The 21,755-nt window shown below is 48.1% G+C and overlaps 2 protein-coding genes across 2 annotated transcripts in view; both read right to left on the bottom strand.

Annotated features, from left to right (window-relative positions):
• KRT4 (keratin 4) overlaps positions 1 to 17,651 on the bottom strand; it is a 24,813-nt gene extending 7,162 nt beyond the window's left edge. The window contains exons 1-2 of the mRNA XM_027592398.2: positions 17,647 to 17,651; positions 1,801 to 1,806 (exon numbers count right to left, since the gene is read on the bottom strand). The gene's annotated coding sequence lies outside the window, so the exon portion shown is untranslated. The remainder of the gene's footprint in view (positions 1 to 1,800; positions 1,807 to 17,646) is intronic.
• Positions 8,934 to 21,755, bottom strand: KRT79 (keratin 79). The gene is made up of 9 exons (XM_027592396.1): positions 21,082 to 21,755; positions 18,600 to 18,820; positions 17,480 to 17,540; positions 17,262 to 17,357; positions 11,835 to 11,999; positions 11,508 to 11,633; positions 10,619 to 10,839; positions 9,902 to 9,936; positions 8,934 to 9,625 (listed from the first exon to the last, which is right to left on the bottom strand). Exons 1-9 carry the CDS (start codon positions 21,556 to 21,558, stop codon positions 9,420 to 9,422), a joined length of 1,608 nt encoding a protein of 535 aa, XP_027448197.1. The 5' UTR covers positions 21,559 to 21,755; the 3' UTR covers positions 8,934 to 9,419.

The raw sequence follows: 21,755 nt of genomic DNA, 5'->3' as shown, positions 1-21,755 counted from the left end.
GGGATGATCATCATTGTAAACTGTCAGAAGCTGCACCTATATTTATTACCATCATTATTATTCTTCCATCTGCACTCAGCCCCACAGGCACCTACAAAAGAAGAAATCCATAGTCCAGCCTTAGAACCTTCCAAACCTAGATCAAGATTCACCTCAACTTGACACAGTTGTTGAGGACCTACTATGTACCCATTGCAGAGCTGGGGACTGAAGAGAGCTAACTGCCTCAGGCCCTCAAGAATCCCATTCTTTCTCCAGCCTCTGTTTGCGTCTGTGTAGGATTCTAGATCAGCGTTCTCCAGTCTGGGTCCCTGTTGGGTGAGCCCCAGTACTCCGTTTGCTGCCCACATGTTTGCTTGGCCACACCAAGACAGAGCATGTTCTGTTTTCCCATAATGATCCCAGCATTCGGGGCAGGAGTTTGTAATCCTTTTGGTGCTGAGGACCCCTTTGGCAGAATAGCGACACCCATGAGCCCTTTCTCAGGGCAATGTTTTTAAATGCAAAATCCTAGCTGTTAAGCTCTAACTTAAATTCTTCCTTACTGAGTGACATGGACCTGTGTTCAAATCCCACCTGTTGCCACTAACAAGCTGAACACATTCAACCCATCCTCTCATCTCTAAAGGGACCCCGCAGCACTTGGCACATAGTAGGTCAGTGGACATTCATTCTTACCCTGCCCAGACTTTGCCATTGCCACTTAGGATGAGAAATTAGACAGATCTGCAGCTCTACCCCTCTTCTAAAGCCCTGATAAGACTGCCATTCTAAATCCAGGGAACAGCAGTGATCAGGGCCTGGGTAATTCCCACAGGCCCAAGCTGACCCTGACTGAAAGCTGGCAGAAAGGACCAGCTGCTCCCTCACTGCAAAGAGAAAGGGCAGGGCCCATGGGGTGCAAAGAAAGAGGTCAGTGGATCCAGTTCTCGGGGATGGGGCTGCAGGGAAGACTAGACTGCCTGGGAGCTCCCTCCTCTCCCCACCCTCACCCTCACCCCCTCTCCCTGCCCCCCTCTTACCTCTACCTCTGGTCTGCACCCCTCCCTCAGCACCCCCCACCTCAGCCTTTGCTCAGCTCCACCTGTTCCAGCCCAGGAGACCTCTAAATAGATGGAGGGTGGGTGCAGAAGCCATGGCAGCAGGCCAGGAGGCCCCCAGGCTCCATCGAAGGTCCACAGCAGAAAGCCCAATGGGTAGTCAGTCCATCCACCTGCAGTAAGTGAGCATCCTAGAGCCAGGACCACCTCCTACAAGGGATGCAGCGGAACCTTCACTCCTTCTTTCAATGAGTATTTATCGAGCGCCAGCTTTGTGCCAGCCCTGTGCCGAGTGCTTTATACCCATGGCACCGTTCTACCTTCCTAAAAGGTCTCCGAGGGGTCACACAGTCGCACGTGGTGGAGCCAGGACTTGAACTCACACCAGTCTGGTCCCAAAGGCTCTGCACCCCCAGCCTCTCACTGTATCACCCTGCCGGGTATGAAGTCAGTTGTCTAATTTCTATAGCAGCCAATCCAGAATCGGGCACCTGAACAAACCTGACCGAACTGACCGTTCAGGTCAAGGGAGCTCTGAGGGCACTGGTATCCCAGGGTCTACTGACTTCCACCCTGACCCCAGGTGTGGGCAGGGCTGGGAAGGAAGGTGGAGCTACTCCAGGTATCTGGGGCTGCTGCTATGGGAGCAGAAGAGATCTGGCAGCACCCCCCTCCCCTTGGGAAGCTGAAGTCTGATTCTCAGCTGTCCTGCCCGGAGAGGAGATGAGAAGGCCACCAGGATTGCAGCCTGAGTGAGGGCCTGGAGCTCAGACCCTCTGCACCTCCCACTCACCGCTCCATTCTCTTGCCCCTGGAGGGTTGATGAGAACTTTCATGGGCTAGGACGTCCTACCTTATTGGATACTTGCAAGGGCAGGGCCACCTAGACCGAGCAACCAATCATGTGACAAAAGCAAGGACAGAAGGAGTAGAGCTAAGCAATCCAATTGCTTAGGTTCCACGCCCAGCTCTGCTACTTACTGGCTGTGTGACCTTAGACAAGTTACTTAGCCACTCTGTGCCTCAATGTCCTCTTCTGCAAGATGTACTTCTATCAGAGGCTGTTGTGAAGAGTAAGTCAGTTAGAGGGTTAACAGCAGTGCCAGCCCACAGCAAGCACTCCGTGAACATTGGCTATCATTCCTAGAAGGTGTCGGACATGGGGCGTGGTCTACATTCCAACCCCTAGAAGAGAAGCACTGCTCTGTAAGTGTGACTGTCTCCTAAGCTAGAGACCACTCAGGTTGGTAAGGTGGAGCTGGTTTTGCTAAGCGCTAAGACTTTGTGTTCCTAAGCTGTGGTTTAGGGTTTGGCTCAAAATCCCTCTGCCGGCCTTCCCGTAACCCTGGAGGAAGTTTTCACAGGGCATGTCTGGACTCTTCCAAGGAGGACGGGGTGACCAGGCTCAGAATGCTGGCAATATCAAGAAGGATTCATTCCAACAAGAGTTCTAAGGTTGCCTAGGGAGGGGTGAGTACAACGAGAGCCTCGACTCAGGCACACTGATTTCACAGCAGGGTTTTGGGGTTGTGGAGGGCATAGACCAGTTGGGTGTGGAATGAGGAGTGGGGTCCACGCTCAGAGTAGGGAGCTGTGAAGATGGAGAGGAAAAGCGGTGACTCAGAGAGACATGATAGGGAAAGGACCAATAAGATTTGGAGAGAAAGGGACGCAGGGGTGGGACAGAGGTAGCCTCATGGGGAAAGGGCACAGGGCTTGAAATCAGCAGCCCTCGACACCACTAACCAGCTATATGGCTGCTGGTGTAAGAGTTAACTTCTGTGTGCCTTAATTGCCTCACCTGTAAAATGGGCTATCACATTCCCCCCTACTGAATTCTGCGACTGCTTGAAGGTCACGGGCAAAGTAATATATTTGTGAGCCATAAAGTCCAATTAAAACATGGATTTTTTCCAGTTTTTATTAAGATATAATTGACACACAACACTGTAGAAGTTTAAGGTGTAGAGCAGAATGACTTGGCATATGTGTCTATTGCAAAGTGACTATCAAAATAAGATTAATTAATATCTATCACCTACATGGTTACAAAAAAACTTTTTCCTTCCGATGAGAACTTTCAGGACTTAACCTCATAGCAACTTTCCATACAGCATTGTTAACTATAGTTATTAGGTTGTACATTACATACCCAGAATATATTTCTCTTATAACTGGAAGTTTGCACCCTCTGACCACCTTCATTCAGTTCCCCCTTCCCCCAACCCTCACTTCTCGTAATCACACATCTGATCTCTTTATGAGACATTTATTTTTAGATTCCACAAATAAACAAGAGCATACAGTATTTGTCTTTCTCTGTCTGACTTATTTCGCTTAGCATAATGTCCCCAAGGTCCATCCATGTTGTCTCAAATGTTAGGATTGCCTTCTTTTTTATGGCTGAATAGTATTCTGTTGTATTATATACCACATGTTCTTTAGCCACTCATCCACTGATAAACACTTAGGTTGTTTGCATGTGTTGGCCATTGTAAATGATGCTGCCACGAACATGGGGATACAAAGATCTCCAGCATCGTGATTTTGTTTCCTTCAGATATATGCCCAGAAGTAGAATTCTAGATCATATGGTAGTTCTATTTTTAACTTTTTTTATTTTATTATGTTATGTTAATCACCATACATTACATCATTAGTTTTTGATGTAGTGTTCCATGCTTCATTGTTTGCGTATAACACCCAGTGCTCCACGCAGAATGTCCCCTCCTTAATACCCATCACCGGGCTAACCCATCCCCGCACCCCCTCCCCTCTAGAACTCTTTGTTTCTCAGAGTCCATAGTCTCTCATGGTTCGTCTCCCCCTCCGATTCCCCCACCCCTTCATTTTTCCCTTCCTGCTATCTTTTTTTTTAACATAAAATGTATTATTTGTTTCAGAGGTATAGGTCTGTGATTCATCAGTCTCACACAATTCACAGCGCTCACCGTAGTACATACCCTCCCCGATGTCCAACACCCAGCCACCCCATCCCTCCCACCCCCCTCCACTCCAGCAAACCTCAGTTTATTTCCTGAGATTAAGAATTCCTCATATCAGTGAGATCATATGACACATGTCTTTCTCTGATTGACTTATTTCACTCAGCATATTACCCTCCAGTTCCATCCGCATTGTTGCAAATGGCAAGATTTCATTCCTTTTGATGGCTGCATAATATTCCGTTGTGTGTGTGTGTGTGTGTGTGTGTGTGTGTGTGTGTGTGTGTGTGTGTGTGTGTGTGTGTATACACCACATCTTCTTTAGACATTCATCTGTCGATGGACATCTTGGCTCTTTCTATAGTTTGGCTATTGTGTATTTAACCCCAAAGATACAAACGTAGGGATATGAAGGGGTACATGCACCCAGATGTTTATAGCAGTGTTTTTAACTTTTTGAGGCCCCTGCACACTGTTTTCCATAGTGGCTCCCCCAGTTTGTGTTCCCACCAGCAGTGCACAGTGTTCCCTTAATCTCCACATTGACACTAGCATTTGCTCCCTCTTGTCTTTCTGATGAGAGCCATCCGAACAGGCATGGGGTGCTATCTCATTGTGGTTTTGATTTGTATTTCCCTGATGATGAGTGACATTGAACACCTTTTCATGTACCTGTTGGCTATTTGAATATCTTCTTTGGGAAAATGTCTGTTCAGGTCCTCTGCCCATTTTTTCATGGGATTATTTGGATTTTTTGCTTTTGAGTTGTATATTTATATATTTTGGATATGAACCCCTTATCAGATATATGATTTGCAAATATTTTTTCCCAATCTATGGGTGGCCTTTTCATTTTGTTGATTATTTCTTTTGCTATATGGAAGCTTTTTACTTTGATGTAGTCCCACTTATTTTTTATTTTGTAGTTTACGCTTTAGGTGTCATTCCTAAAAAGACCATTGCCAAGACCCCTGCCAAGAAACTTTCCCCCTATGTTTTCTTCTAGGAGCTTAATGGTTTTAGGTCTTACCTTTAAGTCTTTAATCCACTAAAAAGTTAATTTTTGTGAGTAGTATAAAATAGTTTTGTTCTTTTACGTGTGAATATCCAATTTTCCCAGCATCATTTGTTTGAATAGACTGTCTTTTCTCCACTGAGTATTCTTGGCTCCTTGGTCAAATATTAGTTGACTATATATGCATGAACGGATTATTTCTGGACTCTTGATTCTGTTCTATTGGTCTCTGTGTCTGTTTTTATGTTGGTACCATACTGTTTTGATTAGTATAGCTTTATAATATAGTTTGAAATCAGGAAGTGTGATGCCTCCAGCTTTGTTCTTCTTTCTCAGGATTGCTTTGACTATTGTTTTATGGTTCCACAGAAAATTTACTATTGTTTTTTCTATTTCCGTAAAAAAAAGAGCTATTGGAATCTTGATAGGGATTGCATTGAATCTACAGATGGCTTTGGGTAGTATGGCCAGTTTAACAATATTAATTCTTCCAATCCATGCACACAGATATCTTTCCATGTGTTTATATCTTCTCCAATTTCTTTCATCAATGTCTTACAGTTTCCAGTGTACAGATCTTTCTCTTCCTTAGTTAAACTTATTCCCAAATATTTTGTTGGTTTTGATGCTATTGTAAATGGGATCATTTTCATAATTTCCCTTTCAGATAATTCATTGTTAGTGTATAGGAGCACTACTGATTTTCTTATATTGATTTTGTGTCCTGCAATTTTACTGAATTCATTGATTAGATCTAAGGTTATTTGGTAGAGTCTTTAAGATTTTCTATATATAAAGTCATATCATCTACAAAGAGAGACAATCTTACATCTTCCTTTTCCAATTGGCTTCAGTTTTTTTTTCTTGACTGATTTCTCAGGTGAGGATTGCCAGTACTTTGTTAAATAGGAGCCAAAAGAGTGGGCACCCTTGTCTTAATCCTGGTCTTAGAGGAAAAGTTTTTAACCTTTCACCACTGAGTATGATGTTAGCTGTGGGCTTGTTATACATAGCCTTGCTTGTTGATAGTTTTTATCATGAATGGGTGTTGAGTTTTTTCAAAAGCTTTTTCTGCATTTATTGAGATGATCATATGATTTCTATCTTTCATTATGTTAATGTGATACATAACATTTATTGATTTGCGTATGTTGAACCAACTTTGTATGCCAGGGATGAGTCCCACTTGATCATGGTGTATGGTCTTTTTAATGTGCTGCTGAATTCAGCTTGCTAGTATTTTCCTTTTGTTTTTGTTTTTTATTTTTTTAATAGTTTCAGAGGTAGAATTTAATGATTCATCAATGGCATATTAATTACACCCAGCGGTCATTAATCAAGTGCCCTCCTTAATGCCCATCACCCAGTTATCCTTCCCTCCCACCCACCTCCCCTCTAGCAAGCTTCAGTTTGTTTCCTAGAGTTCATGGTCTCTTATGATTTGCTTCCCTCTCAATTTTCATCTTCTTTTATTTTTCCTTTTCTTCCCCTATGTTCATCTTTAAATTCCACGTATGAGTGAAATCATATGGTATTTGTTTTTCTCCGACTGACTTATTTCACTCTAGTTCCATCCATGTCATTGCAAATGGCAAGATTTCATTCTTTTTGATGACTGAGTAATATTCCATTGTATATATATACACACCACATCTTCTTTATCCCTTCATCTGTCAATGGACATCTGGGTTCTTTCCATATTTGGCTATTGTGGACATTGCTGCTATAAACATTGGGGTACATGTGTCCCTTCAAATCACTATGTTTGTATCCTTTGGACAAATACCTAGTAGTGCAGTTGCTGGGTCTCTACTTTTAACTTTCTGAGGAACCTCCATACTGTTTTCCAGAGTAGCTGCACCAGCTTGCATTCCCACCAACAGTGTAGGAGGGTTCCCCTTTCTCCACATCCTCATCAACATCTGTTGTTTCCTGACTTGTTAGTTTTAGCGTTTCTGACTGGTGTGAAGTGGTATCTCATTGTGGTTTTTATTTGTATTTCCCTGATGCCAAGTGATGTTGAGCATTTTTTCACGTGTCTGTTGGCCATTTGTATGTCTTGTTTGGAGAAATGTCTATTCATGTCTACTGCCCATTTCTTGACTGGATTCTTTGTTTTCTGGGTGTTAAGTTTGATAAGTTCTTTACAGATTTTGGACACTAGCCCTTTATCTGATAAGACACTTGCAAATCTCTTATCCCATTCCGTAGCTTGCCTTTTGGTTTTGTCGACTGTTTCCTTTGCTGTGCAAAAGCTTTTTATCTTGATGAAGTCCCAATAGTTCATTTTTGCTTTTGTTTCTCTTTTCTTTGGAGATGTGTCTAGCAAGAAGTTGTTGCTAGTATTTTCTTGAGAATTTTCGCATCTATATTCCTTGATGGCCTGGTAAAATGAGTTTGGGAGTGACCCCTTCCCTTCTATTTTTAAGAAGAGTTTGAAAAGGATTGGATTCACCCTTCCTTAAATGTTCAGTGAAATCCACAAGTGAAGCCATCTGGTCCTGGTCTTCTCTTTGTTAGGAGATTTTTGATGACTAATTCAATCTCCCGACAAGTAATTGGTCTACTCAGATTTTCTATTTCTTTTTGATTCAATCTTAGTAGGTTGTATGTTTCTAGGAGTGTAGCCATTTCTTGTAGGATGTCCAGATTGTTGTCATGTAGATTTCAGAGGAGCCTCTTATGATCCTTTGCATTTCTACATTATCAGTGATTGCACCTATTTTTTCATTTATAATTTTGTTAATTTGGGTCTTCTCTCTCTTTTCCTTGGTGAGTCTAGCTAAGCGTTTGTCTATTTTGTCTATCTCTTCAAAAAAGCAACTCTTAGTTTGGTTAATCTTTCCTATTCCTTATTTCATTTATTTCTGCTCTAATCTATCATTTCCTTCTTTCTGCTAAATTTGAGCTTAGTTTGTTGTCCATCTTCTAGTTCCTTGAAGTGTCAAGTTAAGTGGTTTATTTGAGGTCTTTCTGGTTTCTTGCTGTACGGGTTTATAGCCATAAAATTCCCTCTGAGAACTGCTTGTATGGCATCCCATAAGGTTTAGTTTGTTATTTTTCCATTTCTGTTTGTCTCAAGATACTTTCTTATTTCTCTTTTAATTTCTTTTTTGATCCATTGGTTGTTGAGGAAAATGTTGTTTAATTTCCACGTGTTCATGAATTTCTCACTTTCCTCCTATTATTGACTTCTAGTTTCATACCACCGGGGCCAGAGAAGATACTTGGTATGATTTCAGTCTTCCTGGATTTGCTAAGACTGGTTTTGTGGCCTGACATATGATCTATCTTAGAAAACGTTCCATGTGTGCTTGAGAAAAACATGTATTCTGTTATTGTTGGGAAAATGTGGATTCTTATTGATGACCAGGTATGAAGGCTGAGAGAGAAGCCATCGGACTGCTCAGTGATAAGTTAGGTGGGAAACCAGGAGCCAGGGGGAAGGGAAGCAAAGGAACTTGTCCTATTAAGACCCTCATTAGCCAGGGGCTTTACACGTATTCTCATCACACCTTGCTTTTACAAAGGAGGAAAGTGGGGCTCAAAGAATTTAAGTGACTTGCCCAAGGTTACACAGTAACTGGCAGAACTGGGATTTAAACCCAAGTCTGCTCAGAGTTCTGAAGCCCGAGATCTCTCCACTGAACAATCATGCTGCCTGCCCCATAGAGTTAGCAGAGGACTCAGTGGCATCAGGGGTTGGGCTGGTAATAGGCATCTGCTCAGTGGCCGAGTCTTGCCTTGAACAACTTATATATTCCTTCAAGCCTTCTCCTGTGAACTCCACAAAGGAGAGAGTAAGAGCCAAGGCCTACAGTGGTAATGGTACCAGCTGGTGTGCTTCTAGCATGGTGAGTAGCATGGGGCATAGTGAGCATGTGGTTGACAATTTCAGTTCCCCAGGCAGGACAGACTGGAGCCACAGACAGCTAGCAGCAGTTACCGTTTATTGAGATACATCACAGGCACAGACAGGAGAGCCAGACGTGGACTGATTCAGAGAGGGGTTGAGTCTGGTGGAGATTGGGAGGTTGAAAGGCCTTTGGGGACCACTCCCAACTTCCCTCCTTCCTCCCCCAGCCTGCCCTGAATGCAGAGCAGAAGAATAGAGGAATTGAGAGAAATCCAACCTCCTCTCAGTGGTCAAAAGGTCACCCCCAAATCACTCAAACACATCACTCAAAGTGGTGGCCTTAACCTCCCCTCCCATCACATTGCAGAAACAAGGAGAAAACGTGGGTAGATTTGAACCTTCCCAAAATGCAGGTCACAGGCAGAGTCTGGCATGCAAATACACTGGACCTGTGGTCCTGGGGCTGTTCCCGCTCCTATGGAGGTGGGTGGGGAGGGCAGCAGAGGTGGGGTGAGTAGAGCAAAGAGGAAACTGCAGGGGCCCCAGCTTGCACTGCTGGCCAGCTAATACCTCCGGCTTGACGTCTTGACCGTGGTGGTCTTCCGTAGGATGGAGGTGCCCCCAGAGACGGGCCCTCCCTTGACGGTGCCGTAGCCCACACTGGTGCTGAATCCGCCCTTGCCAGCACCCCCTCCCCCGCCCAGGGACATGCCACCCCCGAAGCCGGCCGCACCGCCTCCGCACACCGTGGTGGAGTTGCCAGTCACCGCTGCAAGGCAAAGGGTCTGGGTGAGGCAGAGCAGCCACGCTGGAAGAGGGAGGAGGACTTGCAGAAACCAGTGAGGGACAGGGACACAAGAAGGCAGTGGAGCCGTGGGAAACTGATGGAGCAGGTGGGGCAGGAAGCTCATTCTTTGGGAACCCCCGAACTTGTCTCCAGGGGCTCAGGTGGAGGGCAATGTGCTTCTGGCCAAGGACAGTTTGAGTGGATGAAGCAGAGGACCGGGGCTGGGCGTGGGGCAGGGCAAGGCGGCAAAATACTCACAAATGCTGACTGCACTGGGACATTCTCCAGACATCCTGCAGAAACAGAAAGACCAGGAGAAGTGTCAGTGGTCCCTGGAGCCCAAGTGAAAACCCTCCCCTGCCTTCCCGCCTCCCACTCTCTGCCTTCACGGTGGATCAACTCAGTGGGTCAACTCTTGAGCCAGGGCCCGCAAGACAAGACCAGAAGACATGAGAAACACTTGCACGTGGCTGTGCTCAGCCTCGCGGCCCTTCCAGCAGGTGCGACAGAGAAAGCAGAGCCACAGCAGGCGGTGCGGCCCCTCCTCCCCTGTCCTTGCCCTGCCTTCCCTCTGCATGCTCGTCACGGACAGCAAACAAAGCTCGTGCCAAAACAAAGCTTCCTGATTTCTGGTTCAAGTGACTTTCTTTAAATCTCATGCCTTCCCAAGGACAGAGATGATTAATTTTTTTTTTCAAAACTTCAAAGGTGGTAGAGTCTGGTATTGGAAGAAGCCTCACTTCTGCAGGGCTGCCGACCACCATAAGGATTACTGATTGTCGTGCCAACCGAGGAGAGGCGGCAGCAGAGGCCATGAACACAAATGGAGAGTCTCCCGTGGGTGATGAGTTAGGAGCCCAGCTCCCTGGTTCCTCCCTTCTTTCCCTACCGCCAGCACAGAGCCGACAACGACATGGGCTCTCCCACAGGCAGGGCTGGAAAGCCCTCTGAATCAGGGCAGGAGGGGGCCCCCACCTGCTCTCCTCGCTCTCCAGCAGCTTGCGGTAGGTGGCGATCTCCACATCCAGGGCCAGCTTGACGTTCATGAGAGCCTGGTAGTCACGCAGCAGCCGGGCCAGGTCCTCCTTGGCCTGGTGCAGGGCCATGTCCAGGTCCCCAAGCTTCTTCTGAGCATCCTTCAATGCCATATCCCCACACTGCTCCGCTTCTGCGATGGCCGTCTGCAGTTGCTGGCACTGCCCAAGGGATGAAAGGTGTTGGGAACACCCTCCAGGTTCATCACATCCATCTCTCTGCCCTCAAACCAGATATCACCATTCCCCATCCGTGCCCCCCTCAACCCCAACTGAGAAAGAAGGAAAGGAGAAATATTCATCTCAGAGAAGTGATACTATTACACAAGCAGGGTCATGCAGCACCACTGGGAAAGTCCTTACTGAAGTCTAATCTTAGTCCCTCCTGCTGCAACTCAGCCCAGTGCTTCAAAGAGATAGAATAAAGAATATAACCTCACCATTAACCAGATACTTCACTCTGATCTGGGGAAAAACTCAAGCTTTTTAGCCATATCTTAGAGGGAATCAGCACCTATGACCTGGACACTTGAACTGTCAGCCTCCTGCTCCGACCTCCTGGAGATAGGCTCAATCTCCAATCTCCCTGGAGGAGATCACCCCACCTGCTCCACCACTAATATGCAGCGTGACCCTGGACAAGTTCTTATCCTTCTCCAGGCCTCAGTTTCCTATCCTGTAAAAGGAGTGTGTTGCTCTTAATGGTCCAGCGTTTGAGTGTGTCCCATCCATCAGGAAAAGAGCAGTTCTCACCCCTCAGCATGACAATGAGAAGGTCCGCACCTCTGCCAACCCAGGCCTGATCCCCAGGCTCCCAACCAAAGGCTCACCTGCTTCTTAACCGCATCCACCTCACCCTGCAGCCTCTGGACAATGCGGGTGAGCTCAGCAATCTCATTCTTAGTGTCCCGCAGGTTGTCCCCATGCTTCCCAGCTGTCACCTGCAGCTCTTCATACTGGAGACCAAAAACGTGTCAGTGAGCTGTCAATTCCAGGCCCTCCTGGGTAACTAGTGGCCCCAGGCCCACCCTCACGGCGAAAGCCCCACACCCCCACCCCCACCCCATGTAGGCTCGGTGTGTCTGGCCCCAGGCCTCTCACAATGGCGGAAGTTCTGTCTGTCCCGGCCCACACACCTGACCAGCCATTCTTCTCACCTTGGTCTGGTACCAAGCCTCAGCCTCAGCCCTGCTCCTCTGGGCAATCAGCTCATACTGGGCCTTGACCTCAGCAATGATGCTGTCCAGGTCAAGTCTGCGATTGTTGTCCATGGAAAGGACCACATTGGTGTCAGACACGTGGGTCTGCACTTGGCTCAGCTCCTGCAGAAAGAGATAGCTGCCACCAGCATCCCTGCTCCGGGCTCCCAGGAGACAGCCGAGGGATGAAGGACGGGGTCCCCAGGTGGCATCGGGAGGCCTGTGCTCTGCCCCAGGCTTCAGCCTAGAAGGAAAGGCCTCATTCTCTCCAGCTGGGAAATGGGGCTTTCATTTTTATAAATATCTTTCCTTTTTATGGATTTACAGGTTTCCCAGAGATTAAAGGGGAAAGAATGTGTACATACTGCACCCAAACCCAGTGCCAGTCCCTTTCATCCTCAGAACACCCTGGGAGGCAAGCCAGGCCACTTTTGTCAACTTGGGAAAAGCCTCCCCTCTGAGCAGGGGCAGACAGTGGGACCCGGGGAGCTGAGCATGGGCCTGATTCAAACCCCACTCTCCACTCAGCCAGCTAACAACCTGCACCACCATTCACAGTGGTCCTGACAGGAAAGAGGCTTGGGAAAGAGAAGTGACACATCCAAGGTCACCAGATCCAAGGTCATCCCGTCCAGTCCTGGGGCCCGGACTGGAATCAATCAGTTGAGCAACAAATCCCAAGTGGTTTCCTCTAGACTATACTGACATTCATAGACCATGGTGATGTTCTTGGACCCTCCCTGGGTTTCTAGGACCATCAACTTTGACATATAAACAGGCATTTAAAGATGCCATGAACAGCAAGTTCAGTTTCTGTGTTGTGTCTTTGAGTTCAGCTCTATCACTAGGTCATCTGCATGGTCTCCTAGCTGAGCTCTGTCTCCATCTCACCCATGGTCCTTTCTGCCCTGGGCTGCTGACAAACTGCCCCGACTCCAGCTCCAATCAAATCCCTCATCCCTCAGTGCTCCTCAGTGGCTCCCAAACGGCAGAGAACCTTCCCTCTCAAAGTCAACACGTTGTGTGCTCTGGTCTTGTCTCCAGCTTTCCTGCAGCCAGTGGGATTATAACAGATAGAGCTGGAATATAATAGCTGCTCTTCACTGACTGAGCATTTCCTGTGCGCAGGTGCTGTGTTAAGCACTTGACAGGCACCAACTCATTACAAGCCCTTTTCCAATAGCACAAAGAGTAACCTGCCCCAAATCACAAACTGATAAGCGGGAAGCCCAGTCTCAACCCTAGCTCCTCTGACACCAGAACCTGAGGCGACACAGACTAAAAGAGAGATAGGCAGAAATCGAGAAAGAAATCTGCCAAAGCCAGAACTGCCGTCCATACCGACATCGATTTAGATTACTAAGTTACGCTGTCTTTTGAAAGGTGGGATGGGTGAAGAGGAAGGGGCGAACACCAATCAGTGAAATGTTTGCGGTTTAGTGAAAAGACATGAGCTCTGGAGACAGGGAAAGCAAAGTTCAAGTCCCCGGCCTGCAATTCATTAGCTGTGTGACCGGGGTGGTCATGAAGCCTCATGATGCTTCTGCCGCCTCTTCTGTAAACCGCCCGTGATAACACCTTCCTCGTGCGGTGGATGTAAGGATTCAGATCCATCTGTGGCCCATGGTGGGTGCTCAATAAAATGCATTATGTGCCCACACCTCTCTGAAGGTCAGTCAAGACATCCATGAGGCTTATTTGCTACAGATCACGTCATTTTGCCACAGCAGTGACCACTCTGCCAGTGTCATCTTACAGCATCACCCCTTCGCCCTCGCCAGCTCAGCGTCCCTTGGCAGTCCCATGCCAGAGCTTGGTCCTGAGGAAAATCAACTTGGAATTTTTTAGACAAGAAGATCCACCAGGTACCACCTAGAGTGATAGAATAAGGGTTAAAAGGGTTAGGCTTTCCAAAGAGACAGAGCTGTCTCTACAAGTGGAGAAGGAAGAGTTCTGTAGATTAAAGGTATGTGTCTCCTCAGACACCAGGGACCGTGAGAGGAAGAGCAGGTGGAGAGCCTCTGGGCAAGGAGGAAATGAGCCAGAGAGGCCAAAGTGTTGACACCGGAGCAGGAGCTGAATCCCACAGGGATCATCCAGGCCAGAGGGAGGGCACGAGGCTGCTTTTCCGCCGTGTAAGACATGCCAAGGTTTGGTGGGTGGCCCTCCGGATTTCCCTGAGATCTGGCTCGACCAAAACCGGAGCCTGAAATCAACTAGCAAGTGCTGATTCGTGCAGGAGGCAGCAAGGGGACAGCTGCTCTGGCCTTCGTTCTCAGCCCCAAAGAGGCACAGGGAGGCAACGAGGAACTCTGACACGGAGGAACCCTGGCTTGGCCCCTAGCCCACCTCCCTGTGCACCCAGCCCTCACCTGATTCTCCCAGACCCTCTCTGCCCGGCCCGCCCGCTGTTCCCCAGATACGTGTGCTCTATGCTGCGTCTGTGTCACTGTGCAGGCTGGGCCCCGGCTGGCAGGCTCTTCCTGCTCCTCCTTTAGAATTCCTGCCCTTCCTTCAAAATTCAACTCAAACCCCATCTCCTCTGAGGCTCCCCCAGCCCTCCCAGGAAGGGTCAGGCACAGCCTGCACCAGGTACCTTGTTCCTGTCCCAACACAGCCTCACCACCACGTGCTGAGACTGCAGGGCCCCCAAAGCCAGGGCCATGTGGAAACTACTCAGTAATCTGTGGTGTTAAATGATAAGGAACAGCGAAGGAAAGGAACACTGGGCATTCCAGGCATGTGCTTTAGACAGTAGGAAAGCCAATTCCTACCCATTTAGAGAAAAGGGAGCGGGCACTGTTGACCCGGCCCCAAAGAGAAAAGAACCTAAGAGAAGAGAAGGAGGAATCCCCAAGCAGCAAACCACCATCAGTGGTCCCAATAAGGAAGAAAGTGGGGAGGCACCTAAGAAATCAGCGTGATGGCACAGAACATTCCCCAACAAGCTCCATTCTGACAGGGCAGGTAGAGATGTTAGAAGGAGAAAAACACAGCCAAGAATGAGCCTGGAGAAATGCTGAGGCCAGCTGACAAGGGCTATAGGGAAGCTCCAGGTGAGAAGAACAGAGAGGCAGCATTGGGCTAACCCGGAAAGAAAAAAAAAAAAAACCCAAAACCCAACAACTTAATGGCTACATCATTTACCTGTTTTCCATCAAGGAGAACAGTCACCAAACTAGAAAGGGCAGCATGCTGGAGAAGAATTGGAAAGCCAAGACAGACACAGAAAGTATGAGAGGGCTTGGCTTTGTTGGGGAATCTCAAGGGTCCAGGCCAAAGGAGCATACCCTAGGAGGCCATGGGATTGCCAAGGGGGTGAATACTCCTGGAGATCCATAAGAAATATGGAGAGTGGGAAAGATTCCAGAACCCCAGACGCAGTAAATGTCCTCATTTTCAAGGGGATGATATTTAGACTTCTTCAGCTTAAACCTGACGTCAACCTCCTATGAACCTCTAGAATCACAAAATGTAAGAGGCATAGAACCAGCAAGCCTTCCCCAAGGAAAGGCCAAGCCAAATAGATTTCATTTTCTCCTGTGGTTGTATTGCTAAAAATGCTAAAGGACCATCACAGACATTGCTTGACCAAGACTTCCACAGCATTCTTGAACACAAGACAGAAAGATGTGGGCCCGATGATGATATGGTCAACTAGATTTTAAAGTAGCTGAGGCACTTGAACCACAAATTAGTGATTAGTGGAGTGAGGTCAGCCTGGCAGAAAGGCACCACTTGAAGACCTAGTTCTTGCACCAGGACTCGGTTCTTGGCCCTGTTGGCTTTAATGTGCTCACCAGTCACGGACACTGAAATGAACACTCACACTGAACCGAAAGTTTACCAGGTCTGCAGAGAACCCCAAGCTGGGGTATCATGAATACATCTAATTACCCAGTTGGGTATCTCCAACATATGGATAGGGGACATCGAGTTTCAAAGTGCCCACAATTACCTAGGCGATGGGATGAAACCATAATCACATGTCACAGGGAAAACGGGACTCATTAACTCTTGCATTTGGTTTCAAAACTTCAACTGCCCAAATCTAGGAAGTTGGAAGCAAATGGATACATGCCTCACTTGAAAGCATTCATGTGGGGCGCCTGGGTGGCTCAGTTGGTTAAGCGACTGCCTTCGGCTCAGGTCATGATCCTGGAGTCCCGGGATGGAGTCCCGCATCGGGCTCCCTGCTCGGCAGGGAGTCTGCTTCTCCCTCTGACCCTCTCCCCTCTCATGTGCTCTCTCTCTCTCTCATTCTTTCTCTCAAATAAATAAATAAAAATCTTTAAAAAAAAAAAAAAAGAAAGAAAGCATTCATGTGGAAAAGTCCGGGGGTTTTTTAAGGAGCAAATGTTGTGAAATGGCTTCTAAAAATGACACATAAACTAGCACAACATTAGGTGCACGAATGCAAGTCTGTAAGCTCCCTCCCTATCCCACTCTTTACCAAAAGTCTGGACTAAGAACGCTGTTTCCTCAACTTCCTCATATGCCACAGATGTCAGTCCCTGAAGCATCCTGACTCTAAGGTGTTGCCCTGTGAAAGACAATATGCCACACAGAAGACAACTGGGTTTGTTGCCTGGAGGGCAGAATCAGGGCCAATCAAGAGCAGAAGTCATGGGAAGAAGATTAAAATCAGCCTTCTAATTTGGTCAACAATGAAAATGCCTGCCCTAAAAAATAGTGAGCTCCCTACCACCAGGAGGATTCAAGCCGAGGCTACATGACTCCTATCAGCGATGTTAGAGAAAGGGCCCCAGCGCGGAGGGCCGGTGGGCCCCGAGGCCCCTACCGAGTCCGGGTCTAGGCCCTGGATACCAGGATCAAGTCAGGTTAACTTCAGCCCTCTCGCCCTGGTCTTCAGAACCTCCTGGTTTCCCGGGACCCCTCCTGGATCCTGCAGTCTACCCACTAGCCACACCTCAACTCCTGCGCCAACCTCGAATCTCAGGCCCTTCTCTGCCCCCTCTCTGCTCCCCCAGCCCTTGCTCTGTTACAAACTGGTCCAGGAGGGAAACAGTCTAACACAGGAGCGCGAGTCAGACTCTGAAGTCCAAGAACCAGGTTTTAATTCCGGCACTGCCTCTAACTAGCTATGTGACCGTGGGCAAGCTACCCTGAGCCTCCATGTCACCTACTATATAATGGAGACAATAGTAGTACCTCTATTGTGGCTTTGTTGAGAGGATTATGTAAAACTTGGCCCGGTGTCTGGGCCCATCCTTAGCACTGAATACCTGGAAGCTTGTGTTAATGAAAGATCCAAGTTCTATCTTCTACCAGTTAAGTTGCACTGGTGAATTCAGAGCAGACCTCCAGGGGGAATCCCCAATGCTATACACAAACGTAATTGTCCCTGTCCATTGGCCATCTCACCATTTCATAGAGATGATTCAGGAAGTCAAGCTCCTCAGTCAAGGTGCCGACCTTGCCATGCAGATCCATTCGGCTCATGTATGCAGCATCCACATCCTGGAGGCAAGAGAGACAGCAGGCAGATGCCTCAGCCCCCAGGGCTCTCACCTCCCTCTGAGTCAGCCCAGCACCCTGACAAGCCCAAGAACCACCTCCCCCACTCCCTGCCACCTGTTTACCTTCTTGAGCAGCACAAACTCGTTCTCCGCTGCAGTGCGCTTATTGATTTCATCCTCGTACCTGTTACATAGGAAGACTCAGGCCAGGCTCAGCCTACTTCTGCCTTTTAAGACATTTAACCCACTTGGCTTTAAGCCCCCTTGGGTCCCACACTATCTAAGAACACCCTTGAGAAGCAGTTCTGTAATGCAGCCCACCAGTGAAGAAACTTGGAGTACAGTCGTTAAATATTCCTGCCCACCCACTTTGAGGGAACAGGCCCAGATTTTGCGCAATAATATGGCAATCAAGCCATCTCTTTGGATCAGAGCCCATAGGAGGCTTTATAGGAACAGGCAAAGATGTGTCAACGGCAGTTTTTTTTTTTTTTTTTGCGTTCACCTTTGACAGGCAGGAGGTCACTTAAAACAGCTTACTTCTCTCCAACTGCTTTTGCTGAGATTTTAAGGGTTAGAAATTGCCGGTATCAAGTAATTGGGGAAGTTATGAAAGATTATACCGTAAAATTATAGATATACATATCAACTCATCATAATATCTGACCTTTATTTGGATCTTGATTCAAACAAACTATTTTTAAAACTTATGACATTTATGGGAGTCAAAAATTCAGAAAGAATGGATAGTCGATGATACTGAGGAATTACTATTTTAAAGACTTGAGATGTTGTTATGGCATTATGTTTATGTTTGATTAAATCAAGCTATACTGATGAGCCATATGAATATATCCAGTAAATATCTGTGAATGAAATCACACGATGGCTGGGATTTGTCTCAAGACAATAAGGGAGGAGAAAAATCAAGTAGGTATATAGATGAAACAAGATGGTCTATGAGTTAATAATTATTAAACCTGAGTAATAAGAACATAGAGGTTCCTTACATATTCTCCCTACCTTAGAGTTTTTTAAATTATGAATAATACACAAATAAGTGGTACAATTCTCCAGGAGGCAATGGGCCCAGGGCCTAGACACCCAAGCGAAGCAGCTCTGTCTGTGCACTCCCCCAGGTGGGACCCAGGAGCCTGGGAATGGGGTGACCCTCTCTGGGGAGATTTCCCATGCCGTCCCCTCCCCACCCCCCCATGGGCCCAGCCTGTCCAGTCCTCCTCACTTGCTCTTGAAGTCCTCAAGGACATCCTGCACATTCCTCAGCTCTGAGTCCAGCCTCCCCCGATCGCTCTGGAGGTTGTCCAGCTGCCTCCGCAGGTTGCCCAAGTAGTTCTCAAAGAGGGGCTCCAAGTTGTTCCTGGTGACACCCGAGTTCTGGCCCTGCTCCTGCAGCAGGGCCCACTTGGTCTCCAGCACCTTATTCTGCTGCTCCAGGAAACGGACCTGAGCCAGAGCAAGAAGGGTGGTGGGCTGGTACCATCTCCTGGCTCCAGGAGGGACCCAGGACTGGGCCCATCGCCACCATCTGCCCCCAACCAGGACCTCACAGGGCCAGTGCACAGCCCATGCATTGCTGAGGGGAGGAGTTCCTAAGGGAATAGTCTTTGCTGGAAAAGACTGTCCAATCCAATGACAAATACTCTAAAGAGTTAATAAACTGCAAAAGCCCCAACTCAGTCATTTACTAGTTGACGACAGTCAAGTCACTTACCTCTGGGTCTCCCTTTCCCACTGGTCCTGGGTAAACCAGACTAGATCAGTGTTCCTGAACCCTAATTCTACACCAAAATCAACTGTTAAAAATGCAGATGCATATATAGGTGTATGTGTATGTATGTATATATGCAAATATGTACATATGTACATGTGTACACACACGGAAAGAGGAAGCAAATGTGACAAAATGTAAAATTGGTGAATCTAAAGTGAATTAAGTCAGTCAGAGAAAGACAAATACCGTAAGATTTCACTCATATGTGGAATTTAAGAAACAAAACAAGCACGCAAAGAAAGAGAGAGAGAGAAAGAGACAAACCAAGAAACAGACTCTTAACTCTAGAGAACACACTGCTGGTTACCGGAAGGGAGGTGGGCGGGGGGATGGGGGAAATAGGGAATGGGGGTGACGGCATGCACTTGTGATGAGCACCGGGTGATGTATGGGAGTGTTGAATCACTGTGGCATACACCTGAAACTAATATAACACTATATGTTAACTACACTGGAATTAAAGTTAAATTAAACTAAATTAAATTAAATTTTAAAATTTGGTGAATCTGGGTGAAAAAATACATAGGAATATATTGTACTGTTCTGGCAACTTTTCTATAAATTTGAACTTTTTTTAATTTTAAATATAGATGCCCAGCCCTATCTCTAAAGACTTAAAAGAGGGCTCGTGGCATGGGCTTCATAGGCCCCCTGGGGGGGTTCTCTGTCCAGCCAGAGACACTAAACAGGGTCAACCTCACAGACCCCCAGCTCCTAGAACACGATGCTGAGAGCCTGAGAGAGGTTTTTGCTTGTTTAACCTCTGGGACAGTCCCACAGGAGGACCAAAAGTCACTAGGGGGTAAGGTGAGGAGGTGGGCGGAACAGCTTGCTTCACCTGCCATCCGGTTTCTCCAGGTCCCACCTCCACAGCACCCCAGGCCCAAAGTCACATGGCCTGGGAACCATAAAGCAGGTGCATCTGCCACAAACATAGACAAGACCCCGCAATGCCAAGGACCATAGGGCCCATGAACCTGAGTTCCAGGCCTGCCTCTGCCTCCAAGTGCCTGTATGATCCTGGGCAAATCACTTGTCCTCTCTAGTCCTCTGTTTTCTCTTCTTCAGAATGGACACAATATCACTATGGGTGTCCCACAATGGGACACTGTGGGCTTCACGTGAGAAAGAGGACATGAATGTTCTTTGGGAACCCCCAGGTCACTGAACTAAGATAACAGTTATCCACCAGGATTCTCCCCATCATGGTCCCCTTGCCTGGGGACTTGGGGTAGAGGTAAGACAATGCAGCAAAGTAGACCTGGAAATGCCAGAGAGCAGGTACAAGAGCTACCCAGTCAGTCTGGAGGCCAGGGAAGGGGTCAGGATGCTCCCAATCTGGGACAGATCAAACTCTACCCCCAGGTCATGGTGCCCAGGCGACCACCCTCTTCACTGTCCCCCCCCAAACTGAGCCTGTTGACCAGAACAGCAAGGAGCAATAGGAGAAGCAAAATGGTAACTTCTCCTAGGACAACCCCCTCAATCGTGTCCTGATCACATCTTTGTCCTTAGGCCTTCTCCAACACTGAGAGAACAGGCAAGAGATGGGGCTCCTTGGATAACTTGTTGGACATTTGAGCACCCAGCTGTGAAATGACCAGAGGCACTAAGGACCACCCTGTTAAGAGGAGCCGTGAGGACAGTCTACTCCTTAATCGTGCAACAGGCTGCTGTGTGATCGTGTTCATGATGACCGTAGGAAAGGCAAAGCACAGTCAAGGTAGGCTCGGCAACAGGCCTCCTGAGTAGAATCAAGTTCACCTGAGCAAGGACAGGAAGACCCAGAAGACCGTCGCCAGGCCAGAGAGCTCCAAAGTCATCCCATCAACCTCCCCCGCAACAGTGTGCAGCCTCTGCCCAGCGCCCCCTCTCTTAGCGGCCCTGCTTCTACTCCAAGGGCCCCTCCCTGCCTCCTTCCACCCTGGCTCACCTTGTCGATGAAGGAGGCGAACTTGTTATTGAGGGTCTTGATCTGCTCGCGCTCCTGGGTGCGCACCCTCTGGATCTCGGGGTCGATCTCCACGTTGAGAGGGGTCAGCAGGCTCTGGTTGACAGTGACCTCCTGGATGCCTCCAGGGGGGCAGGCCGGCCCGAATGCCTGCCGGCCGGCCCCCAAACCCACATAGGCCCCACTGCCGAAGCCGAAGCCTCCCAGGGCCTGCCCTGAGGACGCCCCTCCAGCCACACTGACTGAGATGCTCTTGCTGCCCCCCAAGTTATAGAGGCTTCGGCTGCCAAAGCCACCCTTGCTGGGGCCACAGCGCGTTCCCCGACCACTGCTACTGCTCCGGGACACTGTCACTGAGCTGAAGCTGGTACGGCCCCGGGAGCCGCCTCCTCCACTTGCAGAGTTGGAGCTAAAGCCCCCTTTGGTGGAGTATGTCTGCCGAGACACAGAGGACCTCATGGCTGTCAGAGGGGCTGGAGTGCAGGCTGGGAGAGCGGAGAGCGAACGCGGTAAGCTGCTGTACCACCGATGGGCTTTTTATCTTTTCCCAGTTGGGCTGGCTCCTGGGCTTCACAGACACTCCTGCCCCATTGCCCCAGGAAGAGAGGGAGGGGCCCCGTGGGCCAGGGGAGTCCCCTCTCCCCCAACGGGAGGGA

This window comes from Zalophus californianus, chromosome 9, assembly GCF_009762305.2.
Source record: "Zalophus californianus isolate mZalCal1 chromosome 9, mZalCal1.pri.v2, whole genome shotgun sequence".
NCBI lineage: Eukaryota > Metazoa > Chordata > Mammalia > Carnivora > Otariidae > Zalophus > Zalophus californianus.
Note: the sequence above shows the minus strand (reverse complement) of the source record. Positions and strands in the feature narration are given on the sequence as shown.

Coding starts and splice junctions, on each gene's coding strand:
- KRT79 (XM_027592396.1), bottom strand. CDS start 21,558: ATGAGGTCCTCTGTGTCTCGGCAGACATACTCCACCAAAGGGGGCTTT. Junction 10,840..11,507: donor TGGATGCGGTTAAGAAGCAG/GTGAGCCTTTGG, acceptor TCCCTTGGGCAG/TGCCAGCAACTGCAGACGGC. Junction 9,626..9,901: donor TCCCAGTGCAGTCAGCATTT/GTGAGTATTTTG, acceptor TTTGCCTTGCAG/CGGTGACTGGCAACTCCACC.